This window comes from Meles meles, chromosome 6 (genome assembly GCF_922984935.1).
Source record: "Meles meles chromosome 6, mMelMel3.1 paternal haplotype, whole genome shotgun sequence".
In the NCBI taxonomy this organism is placed as follows: Eukaryota; Metazoa; Chordata; class Mammalia; order Carnivora; family Mustelidae; genus Meles; species Meles meles.
In genome coordinates this window covers 65,380,534-65,403,366 of record NC_060071.1, presented here as the reverse complement: position 1 = coordinate 65,403,366, position 22,833 = coordinate 65,380,534, and the positions used below count along the sequence as shown (strand labels likewise).

At 57.9% G+C, this 22,833-nt stretch overlaps 3 protein-coding genes across 6 annotated transcripts in view; all 3 read right to left on the bottom strand.

Annotated features, from left to right (window-relative positions):
• On the bottom strand, positions 1 to 11,508 carry PLA2G4B (phospholipase A2 group IVB). 2 transcript variants are annotated; one of them, XM_046007140.1, is made up of 20 exons: positions 11,235 to 11,508; positions 9,644 to 9,716; positions 9,209 to 9,345; positions 8,976 to 9,107; positions 8,577 to 8,617; positions 8,344 to 8,386; positions 8,036 to 8,090; positions 7,565 to 7,695; positions 7,219 to 7,302; positions 6,920 to 6,954; positions 6,174 to 6,309; positions 5,460 to 5,596; positions 5,033 to 5,255; positions 4,805 to 4,922; positions 4,393 to 4,530; positions 4,121 to 4,225; positions 3,782 to 3,961; positions 3,259 to 3,425; positions 2,543 to 2,729; positions 1 to 2,455 (listed from the first exon to the last, which is right to left on the bottom strand). In XM_046007140.1, exons 1-20 carry the CDS (start codon positions 11,241 to 11,243, stop codon positions 2,235 to 2,237), a joined length of 2,352 nt encoding a protein of 783 aa, XP_045863096.1. In that variant the 5' UTR covers positions 11,244 to 11,508; the 3' UTR covers positions 1 to 2,234. The 2 variants fall into 2 exon arrangements, with proteins under 2 accessions (XP_045863096.1, XP_045863097.1); XM_046007141.1 differs by lacking the exons at positions 9,644 to 9,716; positions 11,235 to 11,508 and having other exon boundaries at positions 2 to 2,455; positions 8,976 to 9,130; positions 9,209 to 9,306.
• Positions 11,509 to 12,647: 1,139 nt separating this feature from the next.
• JMJD7 (jumonji domain containing 7) lies at positions 12,648 to 18,737 on the bottom strand. Its single transcript, XM_046007143.1, has 8 exons — positions 18,592 to 18,737; positions 14,897 to 15,050; positions 14,570 to 14,823; positions 14,154 to 14,210; positions 13,542 to 13,637; positions 13,273 to 13,349; positions 12,885 to 13,044; positions 12,648 to 12,787 (listed from the first exon to the last, which is right to left on the bottom strand). Exons 1-8 carry the CDS (start codon positions 18,653 to 18,655, stop codon positions 12,699 to 12,701), a joined length of 951 nt encoding a protein of 316 aa, XP_045863099.1. The 5' UTR covers positions 18,656 to 18,737; the 3' UTR covers positions 12,648 to 12,698.
• An 89-nt stretch (positions 18,738 to 18,826) lies between these two features.
• MAPKBP1 (mitogen-activated protein kinase binding protein 1) overlaps positions 18,827 to 22,833 on the bottom strand; it is a 52,047-nt gene continuing 48,040 nt past the window's right edge. For all 3 annotated transcript variants that reach the window (XM_046007139.1, XM_046007138.1, XM_046007137.1), the window contains 3 exons: positions 22,235 to 22,831; positions 21,708 to 21,793; positions 18,827 to 21,241 (listed from right to left, as the gene is read on the bottom strand). In XM_046007139.1, the coding sequence (XP_045863095.1) occupies positions 21,014 to 21,241; positions 21,708 to 21,793; positions 22,235 to 22,831 (911 nt within the window). In that variant the 3' untranslated portion in view covers positions 18,827 to 21,013. The remainder of the gene's footprint in view (positions 21,242 to 21,707; positions 21,794 to 22,234; positions 22,832 to 22,833) is intronic.

Genomic DNA, 22,833 nt, shown 5'->3' with positions numbered 1-22,833 from the left:
TAGGGCTCTGGGTGGTGGGGTGAGGGGCAGAGACACAAACATGCAGGGAGTCTGCTGACTACAGAAGGCCTAGCACAGGGGCTGGGACTGACCACTGATCTCCCTTTGCTCTGCAGCCCACAGTCTGAGCCTGGAGCACCCAGCCAGAACAGGGGGCTTCCCCACTGAGCACACTGCTGAGAGCATGCCCAGCCCGACTGCCCCACTCAGGTAGGGTACCTGCAGGTGTGTGTGGGGGGGGGGGGGGGTCCTAAGCCCCATGATTGGCAAAGCTGCAGCCCTCTTACACCCAAGATCTGGAGACTCAGATCTGCCAGGGTATGGGGTAACCCCCATATTTGAGACCCTCAGCAATAGAAAATCCTAGCATCCCACCCACCCCCAATCAGGTACGAGCCTCTGCTCAGAGTCCAGGCCCTGAGGGTCCTTTTCCTCACAGATTCCACGTCTGTCCCCTGACTTCTTCACTGAGGGAGATGCCCGTGAGCACTCACAGCCAGCCACAACCCCTGGAGTTCCTGCAGGCTGAGGGTCCTGCCCAGGCACCTGCCCCCGGCTCCCCCTCCCTTCCCTGCCCCGGCCAGGCCCAAGGTAAATATACCCCGGGCGTCCACCCCTGGCTCACTTCTTGACCTCCTCTTCCTGTCTAAGACAGAAGAGGGGTTGCTGGCTAGCCATATCTGGCCTGCACTCTGCCCCTCTCTGGCTCTTCCCTGTTCCAACAGGAAAGGGGAACCTTACTATCCTCGAGCAGGCCAGAAGTCAGGCTGTCACCCCTCACACATACACTCACACAGACACCCCAGGTCAGGCCCGAGGAGCGTTTCCAGCACCTCAGAAGGTGGCCATGGCTGTGGTCTCTGGCACACAGGCTCCACTTTCAAATCCAGAGAACATGTTGCTGAATGATAAGGCTTTGTCCCTGGATGGTGGCTTCTAAGGCTTCCAGGGCCCCCATTTTTTTCCACTGTGACACTAGCTACATGCCCTAGGCAGTGCCCAAGCATCAGTGGGCCAGAGCAAACAGGGGGAGTTGGGTCACAAGAACCTGTTCTCTCCCCTCTACGCACTATAGTCAGTCCTGCAGCTGCCTGTCAACCACAACCCCAGCACCAGCAGAAAGTGGAATGTTCTAAGGGAGGCCAAGCCCTAAGTTCACTCTGCCTTCCTGTTCCCCCAACAGGTCAGGACACTGAACCAAACCCTGAGGTGGCAGCAAACCTCAGGGCTACCAACAAGGACAACCTCTAGGAGACCAGCCCGAGACTCTGCTACCAGGACCAAGGTCTGGAACAGACAGTTCCTTGTTAAGAGGCAGCCCTCACCAAGACCATCGCTTGCTGTAGGAGGTCACTCTCTTGTTCCTGTGGCTCCTCTGATCGCCCCTGCTGTGGGACAGGAAGCAGCCGTCTGACGGGGGGGAGGAGGACAGGGGTGCCAGCTGCCACTGCCTATGTGTCCACTCACCTGTGCAGGGCCAGGGTTCCCACAGCAGAATACGCCCCCCCCCCCCCGGGCCAAACAGGCCTCCCCACTGCTTAGAAAGATTGGCCCCAACAGGGCACACGTGGTCTTCTCTTCAGGGGAAGTCAGGCGCACCTGTTCACTAGCTCCGGATGGGGTCTGGCAAGAGCTTTTTCAAACCAGTCCTTGTCACGTGTAACCACAAGCCTGGCATGATGTCACCTGTTCCCACCTCACACTTATATGAGCCTCTGTGATATATAAATTGCTCTAGTTCATGCAGTACAGTTACTCAAGGGAGCAAGAGGAGAGGGGCCGAGGGCTTTGAGTGCTTCCACAACTAGGATCCATACTGCTCTGGGCTCACGCCGTTGTCCCCCATGTCTACCTCGGGTGACCACAGGCCCTCTAAACGTTCTCTTTGCTTGAAGAGCAAAGCCACAGAGATGGCTCTGTGGCTTTGCTCTCTGGCCTGAGGAGACCAGGCCCAGCCCTTCTAAGCCGCTCAGGCTCCTGGCCCGTGTAGGGGACAAGGCTGCTGCTGGTGGCTGTGGGGCCCTGTCAGGGTGGTGCTGGGCACATGGCCTGGCAAAGCGCCTCGGAGGGCAAGGGGGCCGTGGCTAGGACCTCCAGGCCCCAGGGGCTCTGGAACCCTGGGTGAGGAGTGTCTGCCCCAACTCTTCCTGTCCACCAGGGTCTCCTGGGTGGGAGTCTGAGGGACCTGGGGAGGGAGGGGCGGGGGCAAGCCCTGAGCCCGCCCCGCCCCGCCCTCACTGGGGTTGGTGGTGCCGGCGCTGTCGCCTCCGCAGCACGGCGCCCCGCAGGGCCTCCAGCAGCTGCTCCCGGTTGTTGCAGATGTTGTAGTGAGTCAGGCAGAGCAGCTTGTCTGCGTCCTCTGGGCTGTAGGTCAGCTTCGAGTAGTGGTAGGGGGAGTCAGAGGGAGACAGGTTCACCTCCCCAGCTGCCTTTTCTGCGGAGGTCCGTGGGATGCCTGGGGGAGGGCGTGGAGCTGAGGCTGGGGGTCCCCCGGGGAGAGGCATGAAGGCCGGGCCGGGAGGACAAGGGGCTGGGGGCTCACCCGGGGCCGAATACTCCCGGAAGGAGTCGTCCACCAGAGGGAAGTGCAGCACCGCCGGGGCGTCGGGGCAGTCTGGGTCTAGGAACAAGTGGCACTCACGAGGCTGGCGCTGCTCCTCAGGGCTGGGCGAGATGGGCGGGAACGGGATGCCCTGCTCCCCACACAGCCGGCCCAGGAGCTGCAGTTGCTGCACGGCAGGAAGAAAGGGGTCAGAGGGCGGGGCCCGTGGGGCTCCCCAGTGTCTCCAACACCAGGCCAGCTGAACGGGGAGGTCAGCTGAGACCCCTGGGACTAGGTACCCAGATGCCAAATCCAACCCAGGCAGACCCCCAGGGCCAGTCCAGACTTTGCAAAGTGCTTGAACACAGCTCCGCTGCGAGGGGCTGCTAACAACTCCCAGAAACTTTACTGGACGAACGAAAACTGACATCAAGAGGGTTCCCGAGGTTCAGGACCAAATGGTGGGTGGCAGGGGACCCAAAGGAGTCCCAAATATAAGATACACTTAAAAACCTCTCCCTGTCAAACTTCCCCTGGTGGTAAAATCATAGGATCCAGAATTCACAGGACGCCATTCACATGGTGTCTCGTCTCAGCCCGTAAGGGAACTTGGACCAGATACTGGACTTTAAGGTAGATGTCCCTGGAGGCAGGAGCTAGAATGTCAGGCCAGGTCCGGTGTCTGGCCTGCCTGCCACACCTGCCCCCCAGCCCACCTGAAAGGCTCCTTCGAGGTTGTAATCCAGTGACAGGACGAGGTCCACATCCCGTGTGGGCCGCAGAAGGGGTGGGAAGCTGGTGTTGATAAGGTAGCCAACATCCAGCAGACAAAGGTGAGGTTCGGCAGGTGTCAGCTGGTTGGGGAACCCATCCAGTTTGGTGGCTGGAATGAGTAAGGGGAGGGGGTGGAAAAGCAGCTGTCACTGGTGCTGAGGGCACCAGATCCCTTGAGCCTAATGCTAGCTCCGTGCTGCTGGTAGAAGCCAGCTCTGTCTCTGGTCCCTGAGCTCTCCTGCTGGAGTTGCCCTGCCACTTCCCAAGACCACCCCTCCCCCCAGAGGGGCCCTGGTCCCCAAAATAAGGAGAGGAAAAAAGCTTGCTGGTCTAGGCAGCCCAGCAAACTAAGCTCAAGAAGCTTGCAGCCCAGGGGTCGGAGGGTGTCAATGTCTGGACCAGAGACCCAAGGCTCAGGTGGCCATGGGCAGACCTTGGAGAGCTGGGACCAGGGAGAGAAGATACCTTTCCAGGTAGAAAAGTAAGGATCATGGAAATAGTCTTTATGGAAATGGAGGCCACGCAGGAAATTATGGGTGGCCTGGGCCAGTGGGCGCCGTGTCAGAAGGTCGGTGAAAAACTCTGCAATCCTTCCGGCCCCCGTGGGAGGCTCTTCTATCTTCAGAAGAGGGACCTGCTCCTTGTCTGCACAGTCAAGAAAGGGGAAAGTGGAATGTCTTTTCGGAAATGGGGACCCCTGAACTTTTACCCCAGTTTCCATGGACTCCCAAAGGCCAGCCCACCATGCCCCCGCTACCCCAGTGGCTGCGTATCCAGCTCCTTCCAAGAAGCCCCAGCACCTACCCCGGCTGGCCTGATCCTGTGCCCAGCGGTCCCAGAACTGGCTGGGCTCCGAGGCCCAGTATAAGCTGTCTTGGAGGTTAGCTGCATACAGGTTGCTCCAGATACCTGAGAGAGGGACACGAGGGCGACAGTCCCCCACCCCATCACAACCTGACCCATCCTAGACCAGGAAACGGCCCCGTGACTGAGCAGAGAGGTGGAGGCCTGCCATCTACCCTGGGCCCTTTCTCCCCACTACCCAGCTTCCCAAACCTGTCAGGCCCCACCCTCACCTTCGAGGAAGCAGATTCGGGACTCAGGAAGCCGCTTGGTCAGGCGCCCCATGAAGAATTCAGAGCCGAAGAGCTCAGAGGGGATGAAGGCACCATACTTGGGAAAGCCAACCTCATATGGGGAGAACTCGCACCACTCTGTGGGAGACAACACAGCCTCACCGTGGGGATCAGAACCCCCGCACCCTCCAACACCACAGGCTTCACATCAGGGCAGCCTGGTGACCCAGAGGCCCAGGCTGGTTGCAGGCACCCTTCGCATGAGTGATTCTGGTAGGATGACAGTCTCTGGCACAAGCGTGAGACCTGGCCCTGAAGGAGGGAGTGAAACACCCACCTTCTACACACACGCCCAGCTCCCTCTCACCCTGCTGGCCATGAGGGCGCCACTCTCGGCTCCAGGGCTGCTCACCTCCAAATTCAAAGGTGGTCAGGCCCTTCTCCTTGGTGTTAAGGGCACAGTAGATGGGCAGAGGGTTCTGGCCACGACTCAGGGCCTCCCGCTGGTCTGAGAGTGTGCGGTCACGGGGCTGGTGGAAGGGGAGGATTCGAGCCTCAAGCTGTGGCTTTCTGGGGCCCAAGACCTTTGCCCGCCCTGCTGCCAGGGGCCGCTCCCCATCTCCCCATCTCCCAGCCACACCTCCTCGTGCAGCAGGCCCTCACTGATGAGGGCCCACAGGTTGGTGAAGCAGGGCGGGTGGCCCAGGCGGGCCCGCTCAGCCAGCTCCTGCCGGTACCGCTGCAGCTGGCGGGGGGCAAGCACGCCCAACTTGCTCTTGGTCACCTGTGTCTTCAGGGACTCGGTGGGTCCCGCCAGGTCCTTCTGAGACCATTCTGGGTCCTCATAGAGGTTGGTCAAAGCCCTGGGAAAAGCCAAAGCCAGGGGTCACTGCACACCGTGGGCTCTCTATCCCAGTCCAGCAGGCACCTTCCAATAGTCCTGCTACGCGGGTCTCCCTCCAGCACATCCTTTCTCCCTTCTCTCCCAGCTGGGTCAGAGGCACCCACAGGGTCTACAAGAGCCCCGCCACCCCCCGACTCCTGCACTACACATGCCACCAGCTCACCAGGTGGAGCCCGAGGCCCCTGTGATGTAGGAGACACAATCCAAGAGCCCCAGCTCCCTCAGTCCAGCCAGCTGCCCGTAGAGGGACAACATTGCCCGGATCCCACCGCCAGTGGCCATGACAGCGACCACGGGGACCTAGAAGAGAGCACAGCCAGGCCAGTCAAGACCTGAGCAAGGCTCTTGGAACCAGTTGTGGTCAGGCAGGCCTGCTGAGGAGGATCTAATCAGAAGTAGCCTCTCCAGGATTGGACTTACCTGGTTTTAAGAACTCCAGTACAACTGGACAAGTTCCAGGCCTCACCTCCTCACCCCTAGCTCCTGAGGAGTCTGGTGACCACTTTCTGGAAGCCCCACAGCCACCTCAAAAAAGTCTCCCACAGAGCCACTCCTTTCCCTCTTGACAGGAGATGCCCCAGGCTAATGTGAGCCTCCAGAGGCTCCCCCAGGCCCACGGGCAGCCCTCAGGCTGCATGTCCCACTGACTGGGCAGATTGGACCCAAGTCCCAAAACCTGGACGAGGCCAAGAATGAAGAAATAAGGAGAAGGACAGTGGTTTACAGCTCCAGGTGCCCGGTGCGATGCTCTGCTGCATTGACAGGGAAGCAGCGCAGGGGCAGGCACACAGGAGGCGGGCCGAGCTCTGCTCTGCTAAAGAAACAAGCCCTCATCTCTGCGCCCGCCCAGCCTGCCCAGTACACATGGTCCACAGACCTCGTCTTCCTGCAGGTCGTCATCCAGCTGCAGGGCCTGCTTCAGGGCTCTGGCCACCAGCTGCTTCCTCCTGCTCAGGAAGGCCTGCTCCTCCGCACAGGGGCCACAGCCCAGCCGCACCGCCAGCTCCCTCAGTCTAGTGGGGAAGGAAGGGGCTAGGAGGCAGCTCCCCGCATCGTCACAGACAAGGTAGCCGGGTCTGCCTCCCCTGAGAAACCCACTGCCAACTCCCACCCCTCTCCCCAGCCCTCATCCCTGCCTGGCCTGAAGCATGAGGTGTATGGCTGTGAGGGGGAGAAGGTGATCCCGGACCGCCACAGCACCACAGGAAGGCAACAAAGTGGATTCGCAGGACCAAAAATGCTGGGGTCCCAGGCTGCATGGCGGCCCCTGGGTGGGTCCCACCACCACAGATCTACTGCTCCCACCCTGAGCTTTGCTCCCTCGCCCATCCAAAAATGACTCCAAAAGAGATAAGAAACAGTGCTCCCACCTCTTCAAGGTGAAAAGCTAGTCTTCCAGGCGTGTGAGGAAGGGCCCAGGTTGGGGGACTCCTCTTGTCTCATGAAGGTTAGCTAAGGTCCACCCACAACAGCTGCCACCCAAAGGGAGCGTGATTTCTCTCCTCTGGCAGCTCCCTTGCGCTCTCTCTGCCTTAGTCTCAAGCTTAGGTAACCCCTCCACACCCCCCCCACCAACCCCCCCCCCCCCCCCCCTGCTGCCGCCCTCTCCCAGCCGGCTCTCACCCTTCTTTTCTCAGCTCCACCCTCATCAGGGGCTCCTGGAAACCATAAACACCAGTCACAAAAGTCGGCCACCATGTTTCTTTCACCTCAGCCCAAGTCACACCCTATGATGCCCCCTATGCTCCCTTGGGCCTCCGCCCATCTCCAAAGGGGCAAGGCCTGAGGCTTGAAGGCAGGGCTGCTCAGAGGACCCCTCTCCCCAGAGCCTGGCCCAAATACCGCAGCTCCTACCTAGCCAGCCCCACAAGGCCTAGGGTCTGGCCCATGCTCCTGGCATTCTTCCTCTGGTGATCAAGTACCTGGGATGTAGGGAAGACAAGCCTCACTACTTGGCCGGAAGGCAAGGTGCTTAGGGGCACTTTCAGTTGCTCTCGAGGGGCACCCTGCAGGAGGATGAAAAAAGACCTCAGAACACCCTTTGGTTCCAAGCAAGGACCTCGCCCATTGCCCCCAGGGAGTGACAAAGCAGCAGGAAGAGGGGTAGGAGGCCGTCGACCCCACCCTCTTCTCCGGATGCCTGATTCTGCTAGAGTGATGGGGCAAGGGGCTCAGCACGAGCAGAGGGGCCGGCCAGGAGCAAGCGGGGAGGGAAGGAGGGAGGAAGACCCCGCAGGCCCTGCCCCATATGAGGGAGCCGCATACTACCTGCAGAAGGATACCCAGCTCCTGCTCCCAGCAGGCCGGGCAATGGAAACAGACGGGGCCAGCGCCCACGGAAACCTCCTGTTGACCCTCACAGGATCCAGGAACCACAAGCTGAACTCTGCCCTCAGACTCTGGAAACGGGAATCAGAGCAGAGACGCTGCCAGTGAGATCTTGGCCCTCAGAGGCCCAAGGCTGTCTTGCCTAAGGGGCCTGAGGGCCACTTCCGTCCTCCCACCAAAACGGAAGACTGGCACAGGAACAGGCTGGGTGATGGAGCCCCCACCATACCTCCTCTGCGGACTAAGGGACACACTCAAGTCCTGGGGAGCCCCAGCATGGATCTGCCCCTCACCTCTACCAAGGCCTATGAGAGCTGAGGGCAGCTAATGGAAGGTCCCTTCCAGGGTCCCCTTAGAAAGGGGAAGACAAGGACAGAGGGCTGGGGGCTATCCTAGTAGTCAGAGACTTACGTTTCTGGTCCCCTGCCTCCTCCAGTCGAACATACAAGCAGGAGAGCTCCCGGGCCTGAGTCATTAAGAAAGCCCCTTAGACTTGAACCCCTCCCTGCTAGAGGCCCCCACCCTCCCCGTACCCTGGTTTTGGTCCTCAGCACCTTATTACATTGGCCCTGAGTCAGGAAACATATGCTTGAGCTTGTATTCTCTTGAAGAACTGAAATCCCACGGCCTCCCCAACTCAGCTCAATCCCTGAATCCCCAATGGGGGCCCAAGCTTTGGGCCCAGGAACGAGGGCCTGAGGGAGGGGTTCTGCACTCACCACCAGGATGCCATTGCTGACAAGCTGCTCAGCACAGTCTGTCCTGGAAAGAGCCCCCAGTGACCCTCAGTGCAAGCCCAGCTTTCCAGGTTCTCACCCTTCAAGGACAAGACATCCCCCCACCATCACTGGCGGTCTCCCAGGGAAAGGTGTCAGCTCTGCGTGTGCTGGGCTCTGTCCTTCCCCAAAAGAAACACTCCCACCCAGGAATCACCCCATCGCTCCTGACTCACAGTCTCTGCAGCCGAAATTCAACTTCTAGCCGCTCCTCACCCTGCAGAAATAAAGGGGCAAGTTAGAAAGAGAGAGGAGCATGTGTTTAGATTTTAATGCAGATGCCAGCTGGGGCTCCTTGGGCCCCAAAGGTGGGGAGAACCAATGTCCATCTCCAGGTTGCTCTGTCCACCTTCTCTGGGGGGCTCCTAGAAAGCTGTTCTTGGCTTAAGGGCCAAGAAAGAGGGCCGGAGATGGGACTGTTCCTCAGTGACAGCAGGTCCTGGCTGACTGTGGCCTTTGAGATGCCGGGGAGCCTAGACCACTCACTGGAGAAGAGGGCCATGTTCCCAGCTCTCCTCCAAATCAACTCTCCTCCCTGGGCTTGAGCCCCACCGCTACCCTGTGTACAGCCTTGCCTGAGGGTTCAGTGAGAAGCTCTCTCGGCGAAAGTCCCCAGCCTGCAAAGTCCCCAAGTCAAACAGCACTGACAACATGGGGTCATCACTGGTCAGAAGATCCTCGTCAAAGACTTGCAGCTGCAAGACATTCTGGAAAGGAAGAGAGTGAGGAGCTGCAGGAAGGAGGAGTGGAGTAGGAAGATGAGCGGGTCAGAGTGCGGACTGAGGGCTAGCAGGGACAGTGGGCCCACCTTGAGCTGGCTGTGGATTCGAAAGCGAAAGCTCTGATTCCAGATGGGGTTTCTGCTGTTTTTGACCGTGCGTGTCTGGAGCCTGTGGCTAGAGGCTGTGGGCAGCCACAGACTCACATAGCAGTCAGACGGGGTCACTGTGGGAAAGGGGAACAAGTGCCTGCTAATGGCCAAGAGCCCAACCCAGCCCAGCTCCCCAGAGTCCATGACCTTCCATCACAAGCAGCCCCCGGAAGCCGAGACCCATGGAATGGGGCTGGGTCAGGAGGGAGGAGGAAGAGAGGCTGAGGGCCTACCTGACATTCGACCCAGTATCTCCTCTTGGCACCCTCTCTTGGACTTCCTGCACCCCCAGCCCTGGAGTCTCTTCCCACTGGCCCTGTCCCACTGTGAACCCAGCTACAATGCCACTGTCCCCCCGGGTCCAACACTCACCTAGGTCCTTCGAGGGCAGGCCATGGGCCTGCAGGACACGAACGGTGAGCAAGCAGGTCCCAGGAATCTTTGCCTGCAGAGTGGGGAGAGGACAGGCTTGCTGGAGGCTGCTGTGCCCGAAGGAGACAAGGGTCAAAGAAGAGGCCAGGGTGACCCCTCCAAGACTAATAATCATGACCCAAAGGGACTGGCCCTGCCCAGCCACATGGCTGCTTTGCACCCCATCAGAGCCCTGAAAGGGAAGGCGGCTACGGTAGCAGCTACCCACCAACACTTACACAACACTCGGGGCCGGCGCTGGTCCAAGGGCTTTACGTACATTCATTTGTTTAATCACACAACTGCCCTACGTGTAGGGACTACTTATTATAACCAGTCCCACAAGGAAACAGAAGCACAGAAAGGCTAGTCACTTGTGTGAGGTCCAAGGCCAGGATAGACCAGGCTGGCTCAACTCAAGCTCTCCATCCCACACTCACCTGCTTCCAGTTCCTGCTAAAGTGTCTTCCAGTCCTTCAACCCTACAGCTAACACATCCCAGCTAACCCCTGCTAAGTGGCCTGGAGGCTGGCCTTGGGTGGCAGGAGGCCTGGGGGAATAGGAGGCTCCAGAGAGAGGCGAAGAAGCATGTTAAGACCCAACCTGTCCTTGGACCCCCTGGTGGGGCCTCTCCCCTAGTTAAGCAGCTAAATGGAGGCATGCTCCAGGTAAGCAAACCCTCTCTTTGGAGAAACAGAAATGAAGAACACAGACTTGGTTTTCAGACAGCCTCTCCACCCCTGGCCAGGAATCATTTCTGGAAATGGACCCTCTGCTTCAGTAGGAACAGCAGTTAGCAGCTCCCACCTCCCACAGGTTTTCAAGTCCTCCAGGGGCTACAGGGTCAGGCGAAAGAGGGTCCCCAGGTGGGTCCATTCAAAGCCATGAACGTGGATCTAGGGATATAAACCACGGCAAGTGTGCCAGGGAAGCCTGTACCGACTATTTCTTTTGGCCTCAGAAGGGTCCTGAAAGATGCAGTCCAGGAGCAGAGCTGGGGAAACACATCTGTCAGTGTCCACCCTGGAGCCGCCACGGTCCAAGCCTGGGAGCACCCGCTTCCTGGGAGCCTGGGTTCTCAGGGCTCAAACCCACAGGCCAGGGAACTCTGTCTGGAGCCCATCACTAGGACAGGACACCTTCATCTGACATCTGGCATCCCCCACCAACTCCCTTCTCCACACCTGGAGACACCCACAGCTCCCAGTAAGAAATAGCATTAAGGCTGGAGGCACCTGGGTGACTCAGTTAAGCATCCAACTCTTTATTTCAGCTTAGGTGAGGACCAGCCACAGGCGCCCCCAGTTCGGGCCCCAGGCGCCCCCAGTTCGGGCCCCAGGCATGGGGCTCCAAGCTCAGTGGGGAGTCAGCTGGAGATTCTCTCCTTTTGCCCCCTCTCCACCCCCAGCTCCACATGCATACTCCCTCTCAAATCAACAAATCTTTAAAAATAAATAAATAAATAAATAAAAATTAAAGAAGAAATAGTATTAACCAGGCCCCAGGAGGACCAAGGCTCACAGTGAGGGCCTCGTGCCCTAGCAGGTCTTACCAGAGCCATGAGGCTGACTGTCCTCAAGGGCCACAAATGGCAGGCAGTGGATGCAGGACCGAGGACTGCTGGCTTTTTAACCCAGGGCCAGTGATGTACCAGCTGGCCCCAAGCTCCTCCCTGGTCCCTCCCAACTGCTTCCACTCCACCCAAGCCTCACACCCACTCCAGGACAAGCCACCTGTGGAGGAAAAGAGGGACCTTAAACCTATGCGGAGACTCAGATACCTCCGTGATGGGGGCCTACCACCCATGAAGACCCATTCCCTCCAGCCGTCACCATCAGCGCCAACCCCACCCACCCCTGCTCTTGTGCCCACACGTAGAAGGGCCACTGACATCTAGAAAGCAGGAAGCAGGCCCAGGGCAGCAGCAAGTGGAAGAGCCTCGTCCCCTGTCACAGGGTCTTTCACAACCTTCAGTGCCAGTAGGACAGGAATGCCCGGTCCTGACTGAAGCACTTGGCCAACCTCAGTGCCTCAGGCCCGTCACAACCCGGCAGGGGTGTGGTTTACTCCGTGCAGCCTTCCCAAGCCGTGCGTGGCTGCCTCCACCCTTGGAGCCGGGTGGCCAGGATGATGAGGCCTCCGGGTGGCATTCAGGGATGGGGGCTCTTCCAGGTCTGGGTGGCTGCAGGGAGGGAGGGGGTCGGAGTGCAGGGACCCCTGAGGAGGTAGAGGGCAGGGGTTTCTGTCCCCTACCTGTCCTTGTTGTGGGAGAAGCAGGAGTGTCCCTGGGGGCTCCAAACCCCACCAGCTGCCCTGGAGCCGGAGGACAGCCAACAAGGCAGAGTAAAGCTCAGCGCGGCTTCACAGGCCGAGTCAGTGAGGTGCACTTGCCCCGAGAATGGTTGTGATGGCTATCACGGAGAGAGAGGTCTTGGGAGCTGAGAGCGCCTCAGGCTCCGGTCTGAAACTGGCCCTCAGCCCCCATCAGAGTAACCCTGAAATGTTTAACTGAACCTTCCAGCCCTCACCAGACCACAGAAGGCACCTTCGAGAGGGAGTCTCAGCACACGTAAATCAGTCATCTTTTATTGCGCATTTCCCACCATGCCAGCCCTTATGGTCCCTAAGGCGCTCTCTCTGAGCCTCCCAACACCCTGTAGGGTAGGAAGCAACCTTCTGTCTTACAGACAGGACACCAGTGCTCCGAGACGATCAGCTGCCCAAGGCCACAGGGCCAGTGAGAGGTGGCACCACACCTGAAGCCCCACGCCTCCCCCCGGGACAAGCTGCTGCCTCACCTGTATGGCAACTTCCTGGGAGCCCACACCCAGACCTGTCTGGCACCTCCCGGACCTCCAGGTCACCTCCCCCCCAAGTCCTCTATTGCTGATCCCAAGCTGAGCTAGGCCAGTAGACAGCACAATGACTCTGGGTTGCCTCTGGAAGTGACCTGGCCAGGGAGGGACACGACCTTTTCCCCCAGTTGGCAATGTAGGCAGTGTTCAGCAGGGCTCCATCAGTCGAGGCCGGAGGCCTTAGTAAGAGAGTCAAGCAGCTGGAAGTAACTGTACTTAAGGTCATACTCCATGTCATACCAGTAGTTCACTGTGGACAAAATGGAGACCCTTGCACAAAGGTCCCCTTCTGAACTACCTGCCACCCCAACCCACCGCCCAGCTGCCCTGCTGGGCCAGCTCCTCACCTGCAATGCAGCCATGGGACTGCTGCACATGGTGGAACCACAGGGCCGGCAGGTAGAGCATCTCACCGGCCTGCACCGTGCAGCAAAGGGCCCGGGCCTGACTGTAACTGGGGTACCGGGCCAGATCCGGAGCCAGCGGGTCCAGTGGGATCCAGGGTACCTGGGGACACAATGGATGCTGGGGAGCAGGTCCAAAGCCCCCAGACCCTGCAGCTCTGTCCCATCCAAAGGTAAAGCCCACAAGCCTGGCCCTGTTCAGCACTGGGAGGGCCCCGACTTAGGGATCTTTCAGAGTCAGATGCCATCTCCCGAGCTCCATTGTGCCTGCTCCTCAAAGACCAGGCTCCGACCCTTCCCTCTCCCTAGGGCCCAGGAACAAGGCAGACACCTTCTCCATGGCCTCTTCATCCACTATCTCAAAGGAGTCCTCCTCAGTTAGCTGGTAGGTCGCCGGTGTGTATAGCTCTGAAATCAGAGAAAGGTGTGGGGACACTCAAATGGCTGCGGCTTCTCAGTTCCTCCCACTTGCTCCCTGAGTACAAGTGGAACACTGCATCCACACCTCAGGCCTGGCAAACCAGCCCACCCAGGGCCCTCACTGGCCTCCCTCTACCTTGGCCTCCTGCTCTCCAGCCCCTGCAGGCAGAGTCCCATTACCATAGGGGATGAAGGGCCGGTCGCTGGGTGGGTGTAGCAGGAAGCGTTTCTCCCCTGAGACCACACAGTAGAGGTTCTCGTAGTGGTCCTTATGTACTGCCAATACAAAGAAGGCCAGTGGGCAAGGTTATGAGGGTCAGGGCACAGGAGGAGCCAAATAATCACATTCAGGGCCCTGCCCCAAGACAGATGTGACAGATGGTCTAAAAGAAGAGCACAAGGGAGGCTCAAGGGGATGGTGAGGAGCTGGGCAAGCATTCGGCGTTTCAGATCTCGGCTCACCAGGGACCTGATGCTCATCAGGACTCATCTCTACCAAGAGGGGAATTCAAGCGAACCCGGCTCTTCTGAGTTCACCCCTGAGTTCACCCCTGACCTATCTGGCCTTTGGCGAGCTTTCTAGAGACCTAGAAGAAACCATGTCCTCTGCTGCCAGTGCCATGCGACCTTCCCCAGCCTGAGCTACCGGGAGGCCCTCCGTCGTGTGGAAACCCCAGAATCCCGGTAGAAATCCTGGAGAGAATATTCAGTCTAACTTCCATCCAGACCCAACCTTCCACTCTTAGCCTCCTCTTCCCTCCTCCCCCACCTCTGTATCCCTTTGACACCTACAAGACGTCACTGCAGCCGCCTCCCCCAGCCAGAAGTTCACAGCATCAGGCATCTTTCCTGCAGGTTGGAGGTAAGAGAGCAAGTTAGGAGGGGCTGTCCTCCAAGGCCAGGCTAGGAATAACCACCATACAGTGATACTGGCCCAGAGCCTGGAAGGGGGGACCAGAGACTCACAAGGAGAAAATAGAGGAAGGTGAGTTCTAGGAGGGGCCTCTTCCCCTGGGGCACAAAGGAGGATAGCAATGTTCAGTTGTTCAATTCAAAGTCATGGCCTGGAGACTTGGGTGTTTAGTGCACAAAACCCGACCCTGAGGGACCAAGAGTGTGGGCCAAGTCATCACCCAAGGGAGAGGCTGCAAGCAGAGCTGACTCCTTCCTCCCCATTTCTTCCCTGCCAGGCCGACATCGTCACTCACCCAGTGCCTCAGAGGCCCAGGGCACATGGGACTCAAGATCAGGCAGAAGCTGGGGCAGCTCGGTGGGCAGGTTGGAGCACTGCTTCTGCACGTAGAGGACCCCTGGGTGCCAGGCCTGGCCCTCTAGCACATCCAACACTCGGCTCAGGGGCAAGCGGCGCTCCGCAGGCATCACGAAGCGGTCCCCTCGGACGGCATCGGCGTAGCCATCGGGGGTCACAGCCACGCTCACCTCTGTGGAGCCCACTGTGGCTCTGGAGGAGAGGACGTTCAGCCGCACCCAAATACCATCAAGTACTACCCAACACCCCCCAGGGCAGCCCCCACCTGAGATAGGAGAAGGACCACTTCCGCAGAGCTGGCCAGTGCTGCAGGGCATTACGGATGATGCAGGGCCTGTTGGGACAGACCCAGTCGCGGTAGAAGTGGAGCGGAGTGGGGGGCTCGTCCAGGTAGGGCACGGCAGGAGGCACGCTGAGCTCTGGGAAAAAGAGGTGGAGAGGGGCTGAAGCCGAGAGCACCCAGCTACTGCCCCTCCCTCTGCGGGGCACACTGTCACCACTGAATGATGCCCACTGATGACCAAGGGACCTGGACAACCAGGAACTGATGAAAGAGGGAGCCTTAAGGGAGAAAGTATGAAGCACCCACAAACACACCAAGATGCGGCCCTCAGGGTCCACAGGGCCAGAGGCTGCTGCTCAGCCCCAAACCCAAACCCTCCTCGAGACCACGTCCAGCCCCATACAGTGACCCCTCGGCTTTCCCATTCTGCAGTGCCCAACCCCCCTGCAGCCATGAGGGCAGGCAGCCATTTCAGGTGGTGCAGGGAGCTCCAGAATGAGCAGAGCTGAGGCCCCAAGGCCACGGATTGGTGTGGGTGAGTCAAGACTCTGGAAAGCACCCTCCCCCGTGATACATTCACTGAGCACCTAGAATGTACTCAGTACTTGGTTTGGCCCGTATGGAGGTATCAAGGGAGGATCCTACTGTCATCACAAGAAGATTACAACCCAGCTGGGGAGACAGGCTGCCCCACGACACCCTAAGAGGAAGAGTAAGGGCTCAACTATGTTTCTGATCTTACCCAACGGCATCACCACCCTCGGACACCCCAGGCTACCTTGTGCATTTAGGCAGGTCGAGCATGACGCCACCTGCGCAGATGTCTCCAGAGGCCCTGTGTCACTTCTCACAGATCTGCTCTTCTCGGCTCCTCCTTCCCTCACTCTGGTCACCCTATGGGTGGTCCTGAAGTTCTACTGATGCCATCTCCTCTGTCTCTCCAACCACCTCCACCTCCCCTCTGCTGCTATCTACATTCAGACTACTTCCTTGGGTCCTCAAATGTCACTTCAGTGAGGTTTCCTTCCCTGGTGACCCTTTTAAATTGGAACCTGTCCCAAACAATCCTACAGCCCTTCCCTTTTTTTTCTTCTCTCTCCCTTTTTCATCACCACGTAACACACTACGTACCTCCCTTAGCAAAACTGTTTATTGGTCTCTCTTGCTAGAATAGAACGCAAGCTCCACAAGGACAGGGATGCAAGTCTCACTCACTGGTGTATCCCCAGGTCCTAGAATGGTCCCTAACACACAGCCGGTGCTCAGCAAATGTTGGCTTAGTGGTTGAAACAGAGTCTCCAACATCTCCTCGCTGGCTGTTTGCTGCAGTCAACTAACTGGTTTCCTTGGCTTAATTCCACTCCCTTGCAAAGCACCCCTCACCCTGGCCCCAGTCATCTTCCTAAAATACAATCTCATCTTGTCATACCCTTCGTTTAAAAAAAAAATGCTTTGATAGTTTACAAATTATAGTCCATCCTGGCATGCATTCAAGGTGCTACATGATCAGGCCCAACCTACTTTTCCAGTCTGGTTTCCTCCTGTCTGGTGCCCGTCCCTTACCACACTCTCAGGTGGAGCCAAACTTTGGTCCTGCTGCTCACTCACACTGGAATGCCTTTTTCCTGACTTCTATAGAGGCCACATGGGACTTCACTTTTTAGTTTCATCCGTGAGATCTAGCCTGAATGTCTTGGCCCCAGTGGGCGGCCACTGCACTAATTTTCTCTCTGAGGTCATTCCCTAACTCTTATGTCAGCCTCCACACCAAAGCAAAGTCACCTTTGCTTTGCAGGCAGAAAGTAAATGTCTTTAGATCAAAAATTGGAACTGAGTGGGAAGACCCTGGCAGGCCCAAGAAAACTGAAAAGGAAAAGAGCTGGCATGCACGATTGCTTCACTGTCTAGAGAGGTAAGATGGAACCTGCCAAGCAGAAAAGGGAGCAAGGGGAGTGGGGAGGTGGTGGGCGGGGAGAGACACTGGCCCATGATCTTCCCAGTTAGGCCGTCCCATCAAAGGGAAGGCGATTTGGGGGGCTCTGTAAATCTCCCTATTGTTCTCACTGAGATTCTTAAAATATGTGGAAACTGCTTTTTTTTTTTAAACCTTTTGTATTTTCTGCAATTATTTCAGTTTTACTACCTCCAGTTAAAAGACTTCCTATTGAGAATGGCTACTGCTCCCTCCCGAGGCTTCGATGTGAAAGAATTTCAAAAGGAATTCAAACAATTCCTTTGGTCTAACAGTTGTTCTGCTAGAACTTTAACCAACAAAATACACACGTGCAGAAAGCCTGCTCCAGCCACACTGGCCTTATCACTGTTCCATGAACATACCAGGCACGGTCCCACCTCAGGGCATCCGTCCCAGTGCCCTCTACATGCAAGACCCTTCTCTCAGATGTCTGGGCAGCTCACTTCCTTTCCCCCCCTTTGTCAAGCCTGTGCTCAAATGTCGCTTTATCTAGGCTTACCCACCATGACTATCTTATTTAAAACTGGGACCTGTGCCCCCTCCTCCATACCTGGCCTGAGATCTCTTATTCTGCTTTACTTTTTTACCCACAACACTGATCTTCTAATCCATCTCTTCTACTGTATAATTAACTCATTTCGTGTGTCTAGGATTGTCTCCTCACCTGGAATGTAAGGTCCACCAGGGCAGAAATTTGTTTTATTCAGTGCCATATTCTAAATATATTGTTCAGAGCCTCACACACTGAGGTGCTTAGTACTGAGGGGCTCAAAATATTCGTTGCAACATTAGTGAAAAAAACCACTGCAAATGGCCTAAATGCCTATCAACAGTAGGCAGATTCAGTGAATTACCAACTAGTACACAGGAGTGAAAAAGACTAAGACGGATATACGATGAACTTCAGGATACTTAGTGCAGAAAATTGTGTTTAGCAGGCTACCACTTGCATACAGAAGGAGCTATATAGGCGTGTCTGTGTGTATAGATATAAACTGAGTATTTCTGGAAGGATGCAAACTGGAGCCTAGAATGGGAGGTATCCTTTCATTATAAATCAATTTTTTTAAGCCACGTGCACGTGTTGCTAATTAATAGTAAAACAGAAATGGGAGGGAAGGAATTAAGGAGAAAAAAAAAAAAAAAACAAGCAGGGGTAAAGTCAATGATTACTTATACAGCTGCCTACAATTCTCCCAAAGCTCTGCACCAGCTCGTAGAAGTCTGTTCCAGAATAAAGCGTTCCAGCAAAGGGTTCGGAAAGGGAGCATTCGACCACCTGAAGACAGCGACAGGAAAGGCTGAGAAGGGCAACAACAGACCACCCCATTACTCAGGACGGGCTGACTGTGGGAAACACACCAGGGGGAAGACTGGCCCGGGCCTTGGGAGTAGGGCAAAGAGTCACCCCAGAAGGCCACGAGGACACTGGAGCAGGGGAGCTGAGGACCCAGCACGGGGACAAGGACAGGGGTGGAACAGAAGAGTGATCGGAGAGGGGCCGGCAACGAGTCAGATGCACGAGCTCCTGCGCTCCTTGAGGACTCGAACTCAGGCGAACCATGGTGTCGGCGGCCCAGGAGGGTCAGAGCGCTCCCCACTCGGGGCCCCGGTTCCCCGCATGCCCAAGGTCCCGCCCGCGTCGTGAGGCTGCCCGGCGGTCGAGGCGAGGCCGCCGCAGCCTCTGCGTGAACCCACTCACCCCTTGCGGCGGCCGGGAATTCTCGTAACTCCCTCCGCACGGCGTCCAAAGCCGCCTCCGCCATCACGCCGCCGCTGTCGCGAGGCCCCGTGTCCGCGCCCTGAAGACTCCGCCCCGAGAGGCCCCGCCCCCAGCCGCTGAGCCCCCCGCCCCCGCCCGCCCCGATTCGGCTAACCCCACCGCCTGTGAAAAGCCGCGCCTTCTCCCGCCTGGCCCACTCGCTGGCATCCGGGAGTTAACAAATGATTGTGTTTATTGACGAGTTCATACATCAGTACAAACGGACGAGTTAAAAACAGCCCCTGCCCCGTGAGACCTGGGGAAGAGGGAAGAGCCATGGTCTGGACAAAATATAAAAGTTATAAATAAGGGGGTGGGGGTTTCAAAACTGGGTCAGGGCAAATCTGGTCGGGGCGGGGGGCGGCAGTTGCCAGTGGCCTCAGACATGCAGAAGGGGACGGGCGCCGGCCGACCTCAAGACCCTCTCTCCCACCCGACGACGCTCGGCTCGGGGTAGGGAAAGGGCGGCCACCTTCTCACAAACCTTAGCAGGAGTGTAGCTCCCTCAGGCGAGGGGCTGGCTGGCTGAGGATAGAGAGGAACCCAGGCCAGAGGGCCAGGCCTGAGCCCTATTTGGTCTGGGCTGTGGCTAGTGTGCCGGTAGGGGGAGTGGAGTAGACTTCTAAACCCCACAGGGCAGCTGCAGCCCCGCTGGGGTGCGGTTCTTTGGCTGCGGTTCTCTGCACTTTGGCTGTGCAGGTGGTGGTACTAGGAAGAGTGAGGCGGGAGAAAATAGGCTTCATCTGTTCTGGTGCACTCCGGCTGATGCAAACAGGAGCTGAGCACTCTACGGACACCAATTTCTAAGTTTCTGCCTAGAGAACCAGCGGGACCTCATGGCCTCTCCAGGGGAGCACAGGTTTTCCTGACCTGAATCTTCAGAAAAGCTACCCTGACCTAAGGCAGAGGGAAGCAGTAGGGCCCAGAGACACGTGTTCTTCACCCCAACTCAACAACAGCCTCACTACTTGGTCCTAGTCTACCTGCCTGCTGTGCCCTATATCCTTCCCTTCACTCCTAACAGCTGCCCTTCTGATTCTAATCTACCCCCTCCCCTCTAGCACTTACCTGTCCCACCTACCACCTTTCCGGTGTGTCTCTTGACCCCTTCTGCAGTCCCACGTGCCTCTGCCTTCCCTCAACTTCCAGTCCCCAGGACGTCCTGGGTGCCCAGCACTGCCTTTGAGGAGGCTCCTTCCACCCAAACCAGAAACCTATGAGCCATCTCAGACTGGCTAGGTTGTGGACACCAAAAATCCAGAATTCGGGTTAGTGTGTCCCAGTCCTTTTCGTGCTCCCTAACGGTTCCACATGAGCCAGGGTGGTAAAGCAGGAGTAGCATATGAAGGGAAACCAGGCACACATCAGCCAGCCAAGTACTCTAGCAATGAACGTGTGTGTGTGTGTGGACTCCGTCTTCGTCTGTGGCCAAGGGCCTTAGAAGGTGGGCCGGTGCTCTGTAAACCATGAGGGAAGTTCTAACACCAGCATCACTCAGGATGCAAGGAGAAGGTGGCCTCTGGGTCTAGCAGCCTGCTGGGGATCAGGGTTGGGAAGACAGGGAAGACCAAGGGGCTGGGAAAAGGAGGCCAGGGCTCTATGTTTGCCCAGCAGAGGGCTTTACTGTCCTGCAGCAACATCCCACAGCTGTCTCCACAAGTTCTGGCCAGGAGAGAAAGGGGGGCACAGGGAGAGAGAGAATGCTAGGGCTCTCTTAGAGGGGGCAATGGGAGTGGAATGTGGGGGGCTCAGGCCTTGATACCAACTCCGGCCTCCTGATGGCTGGGAAATGCCTGGAGGGCTAGAGGGCTTTGCCTTTGGGAACTGCCAGGAACTGGGGAAAACAGCCCTGGCTCTGGCAGCCAGGGGAGTGCAGCTGGTGTGGGAGGGGAAGTGGAGGTAGAGGTGAAGCTCCCGCTGTTGGTTGAAGGGCACTGATACACACGGCCTCTCACTTCCACCCCACCTAATACCCTGTGTGTGCTCCCCCCCAGGGAGCTGATCCCTGCAGTAATTTCAAATGGCTTCTAAGAAGAGAGGGCCAGCCCTTCCCAATTTCCCCCAGATGGGGCAGGCTGCCCTCTGACTCCTCACAGCACCAAGATGACAAAGATCCAAGACCTATACCCTGCGTGAGCCACTGAAGGGGCTGTGGAGGCAGGAGTTCCAAGAGAGTGAGGCAACAGTCAGGGAAATAAATTAATAAATACAGGGGCCCCATGAGGAGTAGCTGGGAAAGCTGCTTCCCCTCTGAGCACTGATCCCTGCTATCCACTCCAAGCATCCCCTCCAGGTTTTGGAGAGTGGAGCAGGGGCTACAGTCTGGAACAGGGGGACATTCACTTGGAACGGGATTCTGGAACTAGAGTCTGCGTTCCATGCGCCGCTCCACCGCCCGAAGCAGCAGCTCTGAGTACTGCTCTAGGAGGGCCTGTGTCTGCTCAGCCCCCACGGCCCCGGGGCTCCCACCCGGGCTGCACAACACTGCCCCGGCCAGGGCCTCGAGCTCCCGCCGCACTGAGGAGAAGGTGCTTCTGAGGAGCTGGGTGATGCGACTTTGCTCCGCTGAGGGCGTCTTGCAGCCAGCCACCTGCAGCAAGACCCGAGAAGGGAGTCGGAGGGACAGTGGACGGATGTCCTGTCAGTGGATATATAAAGGGGGGGGCCCACCTGGGCCTAGCCTGCCCCCAGAGAAGGCCCTCCTGAACCATCCACTGTGTCTAGGGTGGGCAAAGGGCTACTGCTGATAATTACACGGGAACAACAGGCATAAACTGGGATGGTCCTAGAACAAACCAGGTCCCAGGCAAACTAGGACATAGGGTCTCTCCACAACCCCCACCCCCAATCCAGTCTGAGGAAGTCTCCAGACAGAGAGGACCAGTAGGTGCTCAATCAAGAGGCCTGGCCTGGCCTCTAAGCCCCTCGCCTACTCTGCCCGAGATGTTCTTGCTTGCCCCGCCCACCCATCAGTGGAAGAGCCTCATGGTTGTTCCGGATTCTCAGCTGGTACTGCTGATGCGCTATCTCCCCCACGATGGGTGCCCAACACGTACCAAGTGGTAGAGCCGCACAGCCTGGCGCACATTGCCCTGGAGCTCTGCCACAAGCTGTTCGCACTCCTCCAGGCTCACTATTGGTTCTGGGGGGTGGGGGGACACATACAACTCAATGAGGCCCAGCAAAACTGCCCTTTCAGGCCTCCCCCCGCCCAGGGGCCCCTGAGAGCAGGAGAGGCCTACCGAAAGAGCACACCCCCTCTGCTTGACTTCATCTCGCCTCCTTCCTTCCCAACACTGCCAGCCCCCCAACACCACACAGAAAACAAGGTCCTGAGGGGAGGGCCAGACCCAGCACAAGAAGCCAGAAGGTGGTGAAGGGGCAAGCAGGTCACAAGGAGGTCATGAAGATTGACAGGAGTGTCTCACTATCGGGGTGTGACTTACAGACCAAGACAGGAGCAGAGACAGGACAAAAACGCCAGAGGCTGGATGTACAGAAATGGGATGGAGCCAGAGAGGAGACAACAGAGATAGGAGAAAGAGGATGGGGCGGGAGATGAGAGCTGGGGAGCTGTGCACACCTGAGTCCTGGCTCAGGGCTGCCCCTGGCCTGGTGCATTCCATGGGGCTGGGGGTCTTCTCAGGGGGTGGGAGCTGCAAGTCCTCAGGGCCTCGGAGGAGGCTGCTGACCGGCAGCTGCTGGGCACAGGGGCTTTTGGGCCTAGGCGGAGCTGGGCACTCTGTCCTAGGCTTGGGAGGGCCACCCTCCCCCAAACAGGCCTGCCGCTCAGATGTACTGTGAGCCTTTGTGAGGCCCATTGGGGAGCCAGGCTGTTCTGCCTCACCAGGGGCCCTGCCCTTGGTAACAGGTGAGAACGTGGCCAGGGTAGGACGGTCAGGCAGTGGCTTTGGGATGTCCAGGACCAGGTGAGCCCGGCTGGGCAAGGCTAGCTTGCTGAGCGGTGAGACTCGAATAGGAGCAGGAGCCTGAGGTTCAGCCGCCAGGCCCAAATTCTCCCCAACAGACACGCTGCGGGAAATCTTGGCCATGGCGCTGGTGGTGGGGTTCTGGTGGGACTGAGGTCGAGACGGACAACCGTCGGCATGCGGCAGGGAGCACAGGCCCTCCTGGGCTTTGGTCTCCCGTGAGAGCAATGGGCCTGGTGGAGCGGCCTCATCT

Coding starts and splice junctions, on each gene's coding strand:
- PLA2G4B (XM_046007140.1), bottom strand. Junction 4,226..4,392: donor CCGAATCTGCTTCCTCGAAG/GTGAGGGTGGGG, acceptor TCCCTCTCTCAG/GTATCTGGAGCAACCTGTAT. Junction 3,426..3,781: donor TTACTTTTCTACCTGGAAAG/GTATCTTCTCTC, acceptor TACTCATTCCAG/CCACCAAACTGGATGGGTTC.
- JMJD7 (XM_046007143.1), bottom strand. CDS start 18,655: ATGGCGGAGGCGGCTTTGGACGCCGTGCGGAGGGAGTTACGAGAATTC. Junction 15,051..18,591: donor ATTCCCGGCCGCCGCAAGGG/GTGAGTGGGTTC, acceptor TCTTTTTCCCAG/AGCTCAGCGTGCCTCCTGCC. Junction 14,211..14,569: donor CTGGGCCTCTGAGGCACTGG/GTGAGTGACGAT, acceptor TCCAACCTGCAG/GAAAGATGCCTGATGCTGTG.